The sequence below is a fragment of the Strongylocentrotus purpuratus genome, unplaced genomic scaffold (assembly GCF_000002235.5).
Source record: "Strongylocentrotus purpuratus isolate Spur 01 unplaced genomic scaffold, Spur_5.0 spur5_scaffold_11, whole genome shotgun sequence".
In the NCBI taxonomy this organism is placed as follows: domain Eukaryota; kingdom Metazoa; phylum Echinodermata; class Echinoidea; order Camarodonta; family Strongylocentrotidae; genus Strongylocentrotus; species Strongylocentrotus purpuratus.
In genome coordinates this window covers 27,083,487-27,097,878 of record NW_022145596.1, presented here as the reverse complement: position 1 = coordinate 27,097,878, position 14,392 = coordinate 27,083,487, and the positions used below count along the sequence as shown (strand labels likewise).

At 38.8% G+C, this 14,392-nt stretch overlaps 1 protein-coding gene across 1 annotated transcript; it reads right to left on the bottom strand.

Moving 5' to 3' along the window:
* Window positions 1-2,235: 2,235 nt before the first annotated feature.
* Window positions 2,236-13,907, bottom strand: LOC764903 (NTF2-related export protein 2). The gene is made up of 4 exons (XM_030981054.1): window positions 13,782-13,907; window positions 8,860-8,943; window positions 4,038-4,182; window positions 2,236-3,261 (listed from the first exon to the last, which is right to left on the bottom strand). The coding sequence occupies exons 1-4, from the start codon at window positions 13,800-13,802 to the stop codon at window positions 3,101-3,103; spliced, it is 411 nt and encodes a 136-aa protein (XP_030836914.1). The 5' UTR covers window positions 13,803-13,907; the 3' UTR covers window positions 2,236-3,100.
* Window positions 13,908-14,392: the final 485 nt, after the last annotated feature.

Sequence of the window (14,392 nt, the reverse complement as noted above, 5' to 3'; positions counted from 1 at the left end):
GATTATCATTTTTCCCCAATTTTTTTGTTTGTCTTCCCGATTTTACCCTGATTTTTTCTCAAGGGGGGGGGGGGGGGAGTTGAGGGAGAAAAAAAGCAAGAAAATGAGAGAAAGAGATAACTGGTGTTTCAAGGAACATCTGATAATGGACATGAAAGTATTGACTTTTAAAATTTCTCATCAATTAAATGCAAGTTGGCAACTCCATGCCTTCCCTGACATATCTTTTGTAAGAATAAAAAGTATTGCTCAAGCGGACTTTTGATGAAGAAATAAACCCATTACATACAGGGGTTGAACACATGCCCAGTATTACATCTAAGGCACATGCACAACAATATACAATCAAACCTGTTTTAGTGACCACCTGTCTACAAAGACCACTTTTTTTTTCTCCCTTGGGTTGTCCTAATAGACGCGTTTCACTGTATATAATTTATGCAGTATCTTTGACAACACTGTTTTTCTTGACAGCAGCTCTCCTTTTTGTGTAATGCACATTTCCTACCCTTTCTCTTCAAAGTAAATACTTTGATATACCTGTGCCAAATATAGCATTACAGGACAGTCATTTTCACATTTCCCCAGCTAAAATAGCTCCATTATGAATCGACAGCAATGAAGATGGATATGTTTAATATTTTTAGTACAAAAGATATGGTGAGCTGCTTGCAAGAAGAATGAGTTTTCAATTTGTTTGTGATTTATCATGGTTATAATTACACATGTAAGAAATAACTTTTTTACCCCTTTGTCAGATTTCCCTCCTGTTCTCACATATTTTGCTTTTGTAAAATGCACCTGGATATGGCTTCTCCTCAACAGTTATATGCTTCACTTGAAGTAAACAAAACCAATGATGAAACAACTTTAAAAACTTCTTTTATATCCACTAAATCTTGAACCTCTTTACTATCTCACAAACATTCCAATTCATTCAACCAAGTTGAGCTGATAAGGAAAGAAACATCACCACCTGTCCTTCTGTGCGTTGACCTCTGTTGACCTGTGCGCTGCCATACCTACTCCACATTTCAGTTTTAGATGTTTTACAATTTACAATGAGTCCACAACACAAAAGACATTTTAATCTTGTCCACAATTTTATTCACAAATTTTAGAAACATTAAACTAAAGTTCTGATCAACACCATTTCTGATAGTTGAATACGTCTGTTGGCTTTCAAACATTCTTTTGAGAAAGCAAGCAAGTACTGTCTGTCGAATTGTTTCGAAAGCCAACCTGTCTACAAAGATCTTATTTTTATTTGATTTTTCACTAGAAGTATTTTCATAAAAATGTGTACTAATTGAAGTTGTGCATAAAGACCACTCTCTGTTAAGACCAATGTTCTCTTCTCCCGTGAGTGGTCTTTATAGACAGCTTTCACTGTACCAGCACCATGCTTAATTCTCCTTCCTCAGAATTTGTGGAGGGTTAAAATTAAGTATTTCCCAAATTGTTCCAACCAGTCGGAACTATTCACACTTGATCATCAATAGTTTTCTAGCTAGTGTATCCCTTTTGAAGCCAACATCAAATTCTGTAGAACTTTGCAGGAATCATGAGCATGTCACGTATGTCCTATCTGGGAAATTTAAACATTAGCAGTGACCTACCGTAACTATGCAAGGGAAACCGTTTACTCTCTAGACTTCACTGTCAGACACTGTTGAGTGACTTTTTAAAATTTGTTAATAACTTAGATAAAATTAGCTGTAAAGAGTATATTATCATTTGTACACCTTAATGACCCGCTTCTTATTATGACCAAAATTAAACTTATTGAGTCTTTACTCAGCACAAAACATATGAGTACGTGGTACAAGGCTCTGAAAATCAGACTACCTTCTAGGCCTATTTTATGCAACATGTTTTGAAAGTTCCTTACGGCTTATGTAATTCCACACAGAGGCAATTACCAGTTCTAATCTTTTAAGAGGAGTTTTCAGTTGGTATTATCGCTTGTTTACCATAGGATTTACATAATTTTATATTTTCTGGCTGCAAAAGGGACAGACTACCTTTAAGATATACTATTCTCCTTTGTTATCACATTCTCTCCTTCCTTAAGGGCCTATCTCACTGAGCGGCGAATGCTTGCGAACGTAGCGAATTTGGGGTTTCGCCAGAGTTTGTAAAATGTTGTAAAAGGTTGCAAGAAAGATCGCAAACAGTTTTTCTTGTCGCAAAGAAATTTTGAACATGTTCAAAATTTCTTTGCGAATTTATTTTTCCGCAAACAGTTGCAGGCGTTTGCAAAACAGTCGTTAGCGTTTGCAAAACAGTCGTAAGCCTTTGCAAACGGTTGTTAAACGGTTTTGCTCTTTGTTTTCGTGAGTTCTCTGTGTTTCGCCAAAGCTAGCGACCACGTTACCATATGGTTCCTTTATAAAATCGACCCATTGAGTACCAGTAGTTAGCAAAAGGTCTCAAACTTTCACAAATAGTGGCAAAGGATTGGCAAATAATTGCTAATCTTCGCAAAAGTTGTCGCTAGCATTTGTTTACAGTCGCTAATAGTCGCCAACTGCCTTTCGCAAACACTTTCGGAGACATTCGCTAAAATGTTGCTAATTGTCGCTAAACGTCACTTAATGTCGCTGATTTTCCCCAACATTCGTCAGAAAAGTTGGCGAATCCAAATTCGCAACGTTCGCAAGCATTCGCTGCTCAGTGAGATAGGCCCTTTAGAGCTTGAGAGAGGTTAAAATGACGAAGATTATGTCTTCATTCATAAATACTTCATTAGCAAATTCAGTCATCACTGGTTTCAAGGTACATTCATCTACTGTATGGGTGCTATAAGCAATCTGTGCAGATCTCACACACCCAAAGCACAATACCAAACATCAACTTTCTGCAAAAAGCGATGAATTCCATCCCAAATGGTATCTTTGACGTCAAGTGATGAATTCTTCTCTTCAAGAGGTACTTGGCAAAGTCAGATGTTACCCACTTCATTCCTTGATCTGATGAACAGAAAGCTAGGTCATGATGGGGATCTCTCTATCATGAGTGACCATGTTATTAAAGTATTTTCAAGTCTGATGAAGTGTAACTTTACAGGTTAATGCCCAAAGTCTTTGTCTTTCAAACTTCATTCTTCATATCTGAAGGAGCTGCTTGCTACTTTCCAAACTCTATTTGGCGTTTGCGTGAGGACAAAGTTTTGAGCAAAAGGAAAGTTCCCTTTTCCGTCGAATTTCACCTTACCGCTGGTTACGACGAGAACAGACGTCTGGTTATCCGTAACCTCAGCTGATGAGAGAGTAATATGAAAAGACTGGATGAGAAACAAAAAACTTAGCCCCTTCTGTGCCACAAAATTAACAAACAATTTCATATCAGTTGCAACCATAGGTTGGATTTCATACATAGGTAATCAAAATGGTTACATACAGAATGAATTTCATATAGAATAAGAAAATGTGAACTTATAAATTCTTACTGTTATATAATTGTAAAAAAGGTGTAAATTCAATTCCATTTTCATACACTTCACTAGGCTTACACTTTACTATGCACTATTATTTCTGCTTCAATGATAATTTGTTTTTTTTAAGTAATCTTTTTAAGCAAATCATTAAACATGTACAAGATTCTAACCCTTTGGCAGGAATTGCCACACAGATTAAGAAGGTGAAATTTATTTTACATTCAGTGATCTTGAGAAAACAAAATTTGGTCACACATTACAATTTCAGGGATTAATACTTCTACAGTATCGCTCTTCACTCACTGCACTTTATATTCATCCCATTTCTTTACTTCTTACAAATAAAACAATCTTCTTCATAGGCTTATTTTCTTTAAATTTTATGATGGGAATGATTATTTTAAAAAAATGAAAAGAAGAAGTTCGCAATGACATCACAAAGTTCCTAATTTGATTGCAGGGTAATCAGGGTAAACCATCTTCATACTGATACTCGAGCTACCTTGGGCGAATATACCATAATATATCATATATTAAAAGTGACTATTCTTGAGCCTGACACAATTTTTTTTCCAGTAAAAGGCAGAGTATTACTCACTTGGTATTGGTTGACAGTCTAGTGTATCCACCCTGTGTTCCGAGACTGGGAGTTTATCAAAGAACTTGGTGATCTCAGCCGACCCCGATACAGGATTGCCATTCCATACCATGGTGGCACTGTCCAAGTAAAGCTTGCCCAGGAGCTTCATAAAGGACGATCAAGACATTGAAATTATATCAAACGTATGTAGAGAGCCAGAAGGGAGTTTACTCTGTGTTAAGGCTCCAAGCAGATGAAAAAGGGCTTAATTTCTTGTATTTAATTTGGATGTCAAAACCCGCACATGAATTGATTCTCTCTGAATAATTGGCCTGATTTTTGACAAAAATTGATACAAATTCTCATTTGGGTGCCAAACAGCGACCAGAATGACTATCTTGTTGCTGATGAGAGTAAATTCTATAGAGTGGTGAAGTGTGACGTCAACAAAAATCTATTTTCGGAATTTCTCAATATTTTGTTCATTTTCAGAAAGACCACCAAAAGTAATGTCCAAATGTCGAAAACTGTTTGAATAGGTTGAGTATTGGCTGAGATATGACCATCTGAATAAAAAGGTTGCCTATCGAACTCAGTGTTATATTGCTCTGGTTCATAACATTACGAGCCAGAGCAATATAACACTGAGTTCCCATTTGGACATGATTTTTGATGCTCTTTCGGAAAATGAAGAAAAAATTGAGAAATTCCAAAAATAGATTATGATTTCACAGCTTCGGTACTCTATTGTACAACTTTTTCCAGCATCAAGACACGTTTTTACATAAAATAAGCCCATCGTAACTCCTTTGCCGATAATAATGATTTGAAAAATTACCCCTGAGCAAAAGTGACCATAATCATCAGTTTTGGCTCTGAGGCGATATAACCAAAATGTTGTGAGAAGGCTCAATAATTGGATCAACAATTGGAATCAGTGCAAAATTCTACCCCAGAAAAGCTATTCGAACCTTCCCCACAAACAATTCTGATTGAATCCCCTTATCTTATAGGGTATATAACAATGTCACAGCGGATAGTTTTGTCGACTTTTCCCCACAATGCATCATGTGAAATAGGCTTCACACTGGTGTTCCTTGATGGTGCTGTGGATTAAGAATCTGCCCTGTGAATGATTAAAATAATGACCTAGAAAACCCAAATTCAATTCCTTATCACTACATCTTCATTTATAGATCCTGAGCACTGGGTACTGTTGTAGAAATAAAGTGAGACAGCAAATTGCCATTGTTTACTGCATAATATCTCATTCCTATTACACTCTCAATATTCTGGTAGTGTTATTACAATGTATATCTTTGTAAAATAGGCGGGGGATATTTTAGGATTAAGAATCAACACTTAAAAAAACTAGATGGAATTTTGACTGCGTGCAGTCGAAAATGATGCCTCCGCCATAGAGCAATTTAAACAAGTTTGGAGTTTAAATCTCCAGTGGTTCTTGAGATATCATGATAACAATCTCAATGTATGGAATTTCATAAGTTGACCTCTGTGACCCTTGACCTTTGACCTACGTGCTCCAAAATCTAATCAGATTGTCTTCCTATGGTGATACACACTATCATTAAGTTTGAAGTTTAAATCTCCAGTGGTTCTTGAGATATTATGATATGGTGATACATACTATCATTAAGTTTGAAGTGAAAATTCTCCAGTGGTTCTTGAGATATCGCGATAACGATCTCAATGTATGGAATTTCATAAGTTGACCTCTGTGACCCTTGACCTTTGACCTACGTGCTCCAAAATCTTATCAGATTGTCTTCCTATGGTGATACACACTATCATTAAGTTTGAAGTTTAAATCTCCAGTGGTTCTTGAGATATTATGATAACAATCTCAATGTATGGAATTTCATAAGTTGACCTCTGTGACCCTTGACCTTTGACCTACGTGCTCCAAAATCTAATCAGATCGTCTTCCTATGGTGATACATACTATCCTTAAGTTTGAAGTTTTTACATCTCCAGTGGTTCTTGAGATATGATAACAATCTCAATGTATGGAATTTCATAAGTTGACCTCTATGACCCTTGACCTTTGACCTACGTGCTCCAAAATGTAATCAGATCGTTTTCCTATAGTGATACACACTATCACTAAGTTTGAAGTTTAAATCTCCAGTGGTTCTTGAGATATCATGATAACAATCTCAATGTATGGAATTTCATAAGTTGACCTCTGTGACCCTTGACCTTTGACATACGTGCTCCAAAATCTAATCAGATCGTCTTCCTATGGTGATAAATACTATTCCCGAGTCTTAAGTTTAAATCTTAAATGGTTCTTGAGATATTGCAAACGGGACGGACGTACGGACGGATGTACGGACGGACAACCCGAAAACATGATGCCTCCGGCACCACCTTCGGTGGCGGAGGCATAAAAATCTTAACTGGACATCCACTACAGACATTTAAGATTGTATTATTAATATGATTAAACATTTTGTAAAAAATCAATCAGTGCGTATTGAAATGAGTATGCTTAACTGAACTTCAGACCAAATTGATCACCCCCCCCCCCACATAGCAGATGCCACTATCAACTAGATGGAACTTCGACTGCAGGCAGTCGAAAATGATGCCTCCGCCATTGAGCGATTTCACAAACCAAAACAGAAGCAATTTTTCAAATTCAAGTTTAATTGATTCTGATAATAATGCGATCACAAGCTATTTTTGCATATATATATAAAATGAGACCCATGACCTTTGACCACATGACCCAAAAATCTAATCAGTTAATTGGCTCAGCAAGATACATACATGTCCTGCGTTTGATGATAATCTGTCCATCGGTTCTACTGATGTGATCACGAGCTATTTATGCATATATAATGAGCCCTGAGACCTTTGACCTAATGACCCCAAAATCTAATCAATTCATTGGCTATGTAAGATACATACATGACCTAAGTTTCACAGGAATCCATTGATCAGTTCTTGAGAAAACACGATCACAAGCTATTTGTGCATACATAATGAGCACTATGACCTTTGACCTTTGACCTTGTGAACCCAAAATCTGTTCAATTCATTAGCTCTGCAAGATACATACATGACCAAAGTTTGGCAGAAATCCATCAATCGGTTCTTGAGATAACACGATCACAAGCTATTTTTGCATACATAATGAGCAGTGACCTTTGACCTTGTGACCCCAAAATCTAATTAATTCATTAGCTCTGCAAGATACATACATGACCTAAGTTTGGCAGGTATCCATCAATCGGTTCTTGAGATAATGCGATCACGAGAACGGAAGTCTGTACGTATTGTATGTACGGACAGATGGACAGACGGACAACCCAAAAACATAATGCCTCCGGCTACTTCGTGACGGAGGCATAATAAAACTAGATGGAATTTTGACTGCGTGCAGTCGAAAATGATGCCTCCGCCATAGAGCAATTTAAACAAGTTTGGAGTTTAAATCTCCAGTGGTTCTTGAGATATCATGATAACAATCTCAATGTATGGAATTTCATAAGTTGACCTCTGTGACCCTTGACCTTTGACCTACATGCTCCAAAATCTAATCAGATTGTCTTCCTATGGTGATACACACTATCATTAAGTTTGAAGTTTAAATCTCCAGTGGTTCTTGAGATATTATGATAAGGTGATACATACTATCATTAAGTTGAAGTGAAAATTCTCCAGTGGTTCTTGAGATATTGCGATAACGATCTCAATGTATGGAATTTCATAAGTTGACCTCTGTGACCCTTGAACTTTGACCTACGTGCTCCAAAATCTAATCAGATTGTCTTCCTATGGTGATACACACTATCATTAAGTTTGAAGTTTAAATCTCCAGTGGTTCTTGAGATATTATGATAACAATCTCAATGTATGGAATTTCATAAGTTGACCTCTGTGACCCTTGACCTTTGACCTACCTGCTCCAAAATCTAATCAGATCGTCTTCCTATGGTGATACATACTATCCTTAAGTTTGAAGTTTTTACATCTCCAGTGGTTCTTGAGATATCATGATAAAAATCTCAATGTATGGAATTTCATAAGTTGACCTCTATGACCCTTGACCTTTGACCTACGTGCTCCAAAATCTAATCAGATCGTCTTCCTATGGTGATACATACTATCCTTAAGTTTGAAGTTTTTACATCTCCAGTGGTTCTTGAGATATCATGATAACAATCTCAATGTATGGAATTTCATAAGTTGACCTCTGTGACCCTTGACCTTTGACATACGTGCTCCAAAATCTAATCAGATTGTCTTCCTATGGTGATACACACTATCATTAAGTTTGAAGTTTAAATCTCCAGTGGTTCTTGAGATATCATGATAACAATCTCAATGTATGGAATTTCATAAGTTGACCTCTGTGACCCTTGACCTTTGACATACGTGCTCCAAAATCTAATCAGATCGTCTTCCTATGGTGATACATTAAGTTTGAAGCTTAAATCTTAAATGGTTCTTGAGATATCGCGCTAACAAACTCAATACAAGGAATTTCATAAGTTGACCTCTGTGACCTGTGACCTTTGACCTACGTACTCCAAAATCTAATCAGATCGTCTTCCTATGGTGATAAATACTATTCCCGAGTCTTAAGTTTAAATCTTAAATGGTTCTTGAGATATTGTGATAACGGTCAAACGGGACGGACGGACGGACGTACGGACGGACGTACGGACGTACAGACGTACGGACGTACGGACGGACGTACGGACGTACGGACGTAAGGACGGACAACCCGAAAACATGATGCCTCCGGCACCACCTTCCGTGGCGGAGGCATAAAAAGACCAGTTACAAGTAGAATACATAGGAAACTTACTGTTCTCTTCTTGTCAAAGTTTTCATAGAAAACCTTGTAGAATTGTTCTCCTGCTTCACATGCTTGATCAATGGCTGAAAATTGCTGTAACAACAAAGAAAAAGAACACGGAGCAAAACCTTTGAAATTACATTCCGTTTCACTGATTTGAAAGTAATTTCCATGCTATCTAGTATATGAAATCCAAGTCAGGATCTGAAAAGCTCATCTGTTTCAGTCTCTGGACCTACAGGTTTACCAACTTAAAGTTTTCAAAATGCTATACAAGTACACACATGCAGGGGCAGCGTATAGCAGGGGCGTAAACCCGTACCGAGGAGTGGGGGGGATGATCGGCGATAGCCATCACATACTAGCACGAGCACACGCCCACACTAATTTACGCAAGCGCGCGCGATCGCGCACGCACGCACACACACAAACGAACAAACAACAAACACTATTAGAGAAAGAAGACGATTCGTTGTACCGTTCTCGACTCTTAATCCTCGTCTGAATTCAGACCCCCCACCCCTCCCGCGCAAAGCGCGGAAGCTTTTACGTTTCATAAAATCATTAGAGAAAGAAGACGATTCGTTGTACCGTTCTCGACTCTTAATCTTCATCTGAATTCAGTCCCCCCACCCCCCTCCCGCGCGAAGCGCGGAAGCTTTTACGTTTCATTAAATCATTAGAGAAAGAAGACGATTCGTGGTACCGTTCTCGACTCCTAATCCTCATCTGAATTCAGTTTCCCCCCCCCCTCCCGCGCAAAGCGCGGAAGCTTTTACGTTTCATTAAATCATTAGAGAAAGAAGACGATTCGTTGTAACGTTCTCGACTTTTAATCCTCATCTGAATTTAGTTTTTCTCCCCCCCCCCCTCCCTCCCCTGCGAAGCGCGGAAGCTATTACGTTTAATTAAATCATTAGAGAAAGAAGACGATTCGTTGTACCGTTCTCGACTTTTAATCCTCATCTGAATTCAGTTTTCCCTTCCCCCCTCCCGCACGAAGCGCGGAAGCTTTTACGTTTCATTAAATCATTAGAGAAAGAAGACGATTCGTGGTACCGTTCTCGACTCCTAATCCTCATCTGAATTTAGTTCCCCCCCCCCCCTCCCGCGCGAAGCGCGGAAGCTTTTACGTTTCATTAAATCATTAGAGAAAGAAGACGATTCGTGGTACCGTTCTCGACTCCTAATCCTCATCTGAATTCAGTTTCCCCCCTCCTCCCGCGCGAAGCGCGGAAGCTTTTACGTTTCATTAAATCATTAGAGAAAGAAGACGATTCGTTGTAACGTTCTCGACTTTTAATCCTCATCTGAATTCGGTTTTTCCCTTCCCCCACCGGCGCGAAGCGCGGAAGCTTTTACGTTTCATTAAATCATTAGAGAAAGAAGACGTTTCGTTGTACCATTCTCGACTCTTAATTTCTTTTAAAAGGGGGTGGGTTTTTTGTCTCTCTCTCTTTGGACTCCTGAGAAACGAAAAAGGAGGTTATAAAATATCTTGAATATCATAGAAAAATTGATCAAATCCCGGGATCAAATTACTGAAATTCCTGCTAGCTTTGAAAACTCATTCAGGATTATTTCATTTTGAAAAGTAAAAGCATTGGCCCCCAGTCCCCCTCGATCGACTAGAGCTCACCTAAAATTGAGGGGGGGTGTGGTACATTTAGCAGTGTTCCGGATTTTTTTTTTTTTTTTTTTTTGGGGGGGGGGGGGGGGGCTCTCCAAGGCAGGAAAAGCCAGCAAAAAGCCGGCGAAAGGGAGATTCAGAAATGTTGGCAGTCCTGAGATAGGGTGGGGGGTGCTTTCAAATGGAAGGAACGAGCATACGTGTACCCTAAATAACACTAAGTGGGGGAGCCGGGCATCTACTGTACATGATTGCACTTTTTAAGCGCTGGCGCACTTTACGTCTGGGCTATAATAATACCTTGCAAAATAACGAAAAATCATTCTGAAGTTTATGAAGTGCTTGTTCGCGCACGTCACGAAACTACTCTTAGTGATCGTGACATACTGTATACGTGTAGGCTATACAGCATACATTAAAACAAACAAAAACTAATTTCTCATGCATTATGCTGAAATTGAAACAATCACATTTTTTTTTCTCCTTCTTCCTTTTTTCTCTCTTTGTTTTGTAATATCAGGGGGGGATGATTGTACTTCAAGCCAGGGGGGGGGATGCAGCCCCCCCATCCCCCCCGGGATTTACGCCCCTGGCGTATAGTGTACCGACGGTGGGGTGCAGGCGCGACTGAAATCTCAGATCCTCATTAAATTCACGTGAGTAATTCATCATTACAGTCGCTAACTTCACGCACGCGCCTGTGCCCGCACCCCACCGTCGAGACGGTATGCAATTGTATTGTGCAGGAGTTTGCCATGTATCCTGTGAGAAATCATAAGTCTTTGTTTTTAGGAAAAATACTCCAAATAATTTGATTCTGAAGAAGCGCATTATGTTGTAATAGAAGAGTATTTTACCGGTATTAAAGTTTTAACGAAGGAAACGCGCTTGGCGATCTTGCCTGCATTACGCAATTTGATATGATAAAAAATTGAGGTTTGAACATTATTACTATGCAGGGTGGCCCATTATCAGGCCTAAAAATATGAATAATAATGAATATTTACTTGATTTTTGGTATGTTTTAGTAGGGTATCTCCACGCCGGAGTTACAGGTCAAATTTTGGATAAGTTTCTGAATAAGCGCCGTCTAGAGTAAACGAGGGGGTTTTCGACAACTTAAGACAAAATCCTATTTTTGGGAATCTTTACTTCCTATTTATTATCATTTTTAGTTTAAATCATGAAGCAAATATTATTTTTATTTAAACAAAAAAAGAATCCCAGGAAAAAATCACAAATTGCCATGACAATATTCATTTCAATTTTCACTGTTTCGGAGGCAGTTATCGGCATAGCGAGCCAGTTTTCGACCGCATGTACAAAGCTAATAGGAAGCGTGCGCGCGTGCTGCCCGTTTCCGCGCTGATCTATAGCACAAGCGGGTGGAGCAGGTATCCCACGCCGGAGCTCCCGGGTGCTCGCGAGGCCGAAAACTAGCTCTGCGTTGATCGAAATTGGAAACTGAATTAGACAGAGATATCGTGTATGCGTTGCGGTGTCCGGCTGCATTGATTTAATACATGCGATGAGATACTTTTGAGCTTGCAACTAGCACAAAATTGGGCTCTAAATCTGAAAAATACTTGAAAATAAAGCTCATTTTATGGTCGAGGTCTACCCATATTTCTTACAGACATGCGTAAGATACTTGATTTTTCAGATTCTGGTAGCGGGACCACCGATTACATTGCTAAAATGTGATATTTTAGGATATATTTACCATTGCAACTGTGGTTCTTCAGTGTCTCTTGCATAGAATGGTATTAGACCGAATTTTTCTGTCTCTTTCCTTCGTTAGCCACTGATTTGGGTAAGGTCGGCTCTCTCTTACTTCGATGTCGACGTCGTCGCTCAGTACCGTCTCCGCATAGCTCTGCAACTCAAACTAAAGCTATCAGTCTAAAATTAAGCAAACTTCGCGTATGCTTTATGGTATTACGCACATGCACGATACCATAAACTATACGAGAAGCTTGCATAATTTTAGACTGATAGCTTCAGTTTGAGTTGCAAAGCTATAGCGCGGAGTCGGTACTGAGCGACGATGTCGACATCGAAGCCCCAAACGGAGGCTTCCCGATGTCGGATGTGATCCAAATTCAAGGGCAAAATGCAATATATGATTATGATTAAAATTAGTAAAAATTGGGCTAAAATTCCTTTGCTAAGAATGGATATGAGACTGCTAAAAAAACGAATACGGAACTAGAGTAAAGGAGCCCGTTTTCGGCCACTTAAGACAAAATCCTATTTTTAGGACTCTTTACTTCCTATTCATAATCATTTCTTGTTCAAATCATGAAGCAAATATTATTATTATTTAAACAAAAAAAGAATCCCAGAAAAAAATCACGAATTGCCATGACAATATTCATTTCAATTTTCACTGTTTTGGAGCCAGTTATCGGCCGAGCGTTTCAGTTTACGGCCGCATGTACAAAGTCAATAGGAAGCGCTCGCGGCGCCGTGCGTTTCCGCGCTGATGTACAGCACAAGCGGGCGGAGCAGGTATCCCACGCCGGAGCTCCCTTGTGCTCCGGCGAAGACAGGCACAGCGGTGATCGGAAGTTTGAATCTGAATTAGACAGAGATATCGTGTGTGCGTCGCGGTGTGCGGCTGCATTGATTTAATACATGCGATGAGATACTTTTGAGCTTGCGACTAGCACAAAATCGGGCTCTAAATCTGAAAAATACTTGAAATAAAGCTCATTTTATGGTACCCATATTTCTTACAGACACGCGTAAGATACTCGATTTTTCAGATTTGGGTAGCGGGACCGGCGATTACATCGCTAAAATGTGATATTTTAGGATATATTTTCCATTGCAAATGTGGTTCTTCAGTGACACTGGCATGGTATGGTATGTGTGGGATATGTGTTATGCTATTATGCGATGTATTTTAGAGTGAATTTACCTTGCATCCAACCGATCGGCCGAAAACTGGAGCTGGCCGATTACCGGCTCCTTTTTACATACTCTACACTAGCGCCAGAGGCTAACGAACGAAAGAGACAGACAAATTTGGTGTGGGATATGTGAAATGCTATTATTTAAAGGGATTTTACCATGCATCCAACGGATAGGCCGAAAACTGAAGATGGTCGATTAGATCTAGTCTACTCCCTCCTTTACTCTAGATCTAGTAACAGTTAGGTCTAAGTAAACAACTTAAAATTCAACATGTGGGACAGCGCTTTTTACTTACAAATTAAGAATTAAATTTTTAGGACAAAATGTCATCCATCAATCATAAAATTAATTAAGCCAACTGAAATTTATCATCTGCACTTACTGATGATGAAGACAAAGCCATGATTTTGCCAGGAATAACTGCCGCAATCAGCCGGACACAGCTTAAGATTGATTCCGTCTGTCTCCTAGAAAGTGAAACTAGCAACCAATATAATATAAGTAAGTCGCTCGTTGAAACTGGCGACCAATAAGGAGGAGGCTAGCCACCGAAAATAGTGTCTCTAAATCGTACAATCGAAAAGGAGAAAGAAAATTTTGCACGTGTCTGATCGACGTACGGTAACAGCAATAGGAGTAAAATATTAGATTTGTATATACTTGTGTTTGTGTACGTTATAGAAATTCAACATATTAATCATTATTTTCCTCTTCTTCCTCCTCCTCCTCTTTTTCTTCTTCTGCTTCTTCTTTTTCTTCTTGTACTTATTTTTCTATCATCAGTTTCGTGTTGTTATTAATATTATTAGTCATCATTATTTATCTTTAATAAGTTTTTTTCTTCTTCTATCTGTCTGTAAGTATTACTATTTAATTTATTAATTTTGTACATTTATGCCGGGGACCCTACTGCTACTGGAAACAAACTCTCGAGCTTTCGTGTGTTATCCTGTTCAAACTGACTTAATTTTGATCTGTTATTATTGTATATAT

What these genes read in the sequence shown, in the direction of transcription:
- LOC764903 (XM_030981054.1), bottom strand. Translation starts at nt 13,802, where the DNA reads ATGGCTTTGTCTTCATCATCA. An exon ending in TGGCTTTGTCTTCATCATCA is followed by an intron (nt 8,944 to 13,781) that starts GTAAGTGCAGAT and finishes TTGTTGTTACAG; the next exon opens with CAATTTTCAGCCATTGATCA. An exon ending in ACTTTGACAAGAAGAGAACA is followed by an intron (nt 4,183 to 8,859) that starts GTAAGTTTCCTA and finishes TCCTTTATGAAG; the next exon opens with CTCCTGGGCAAGCTTTACTT.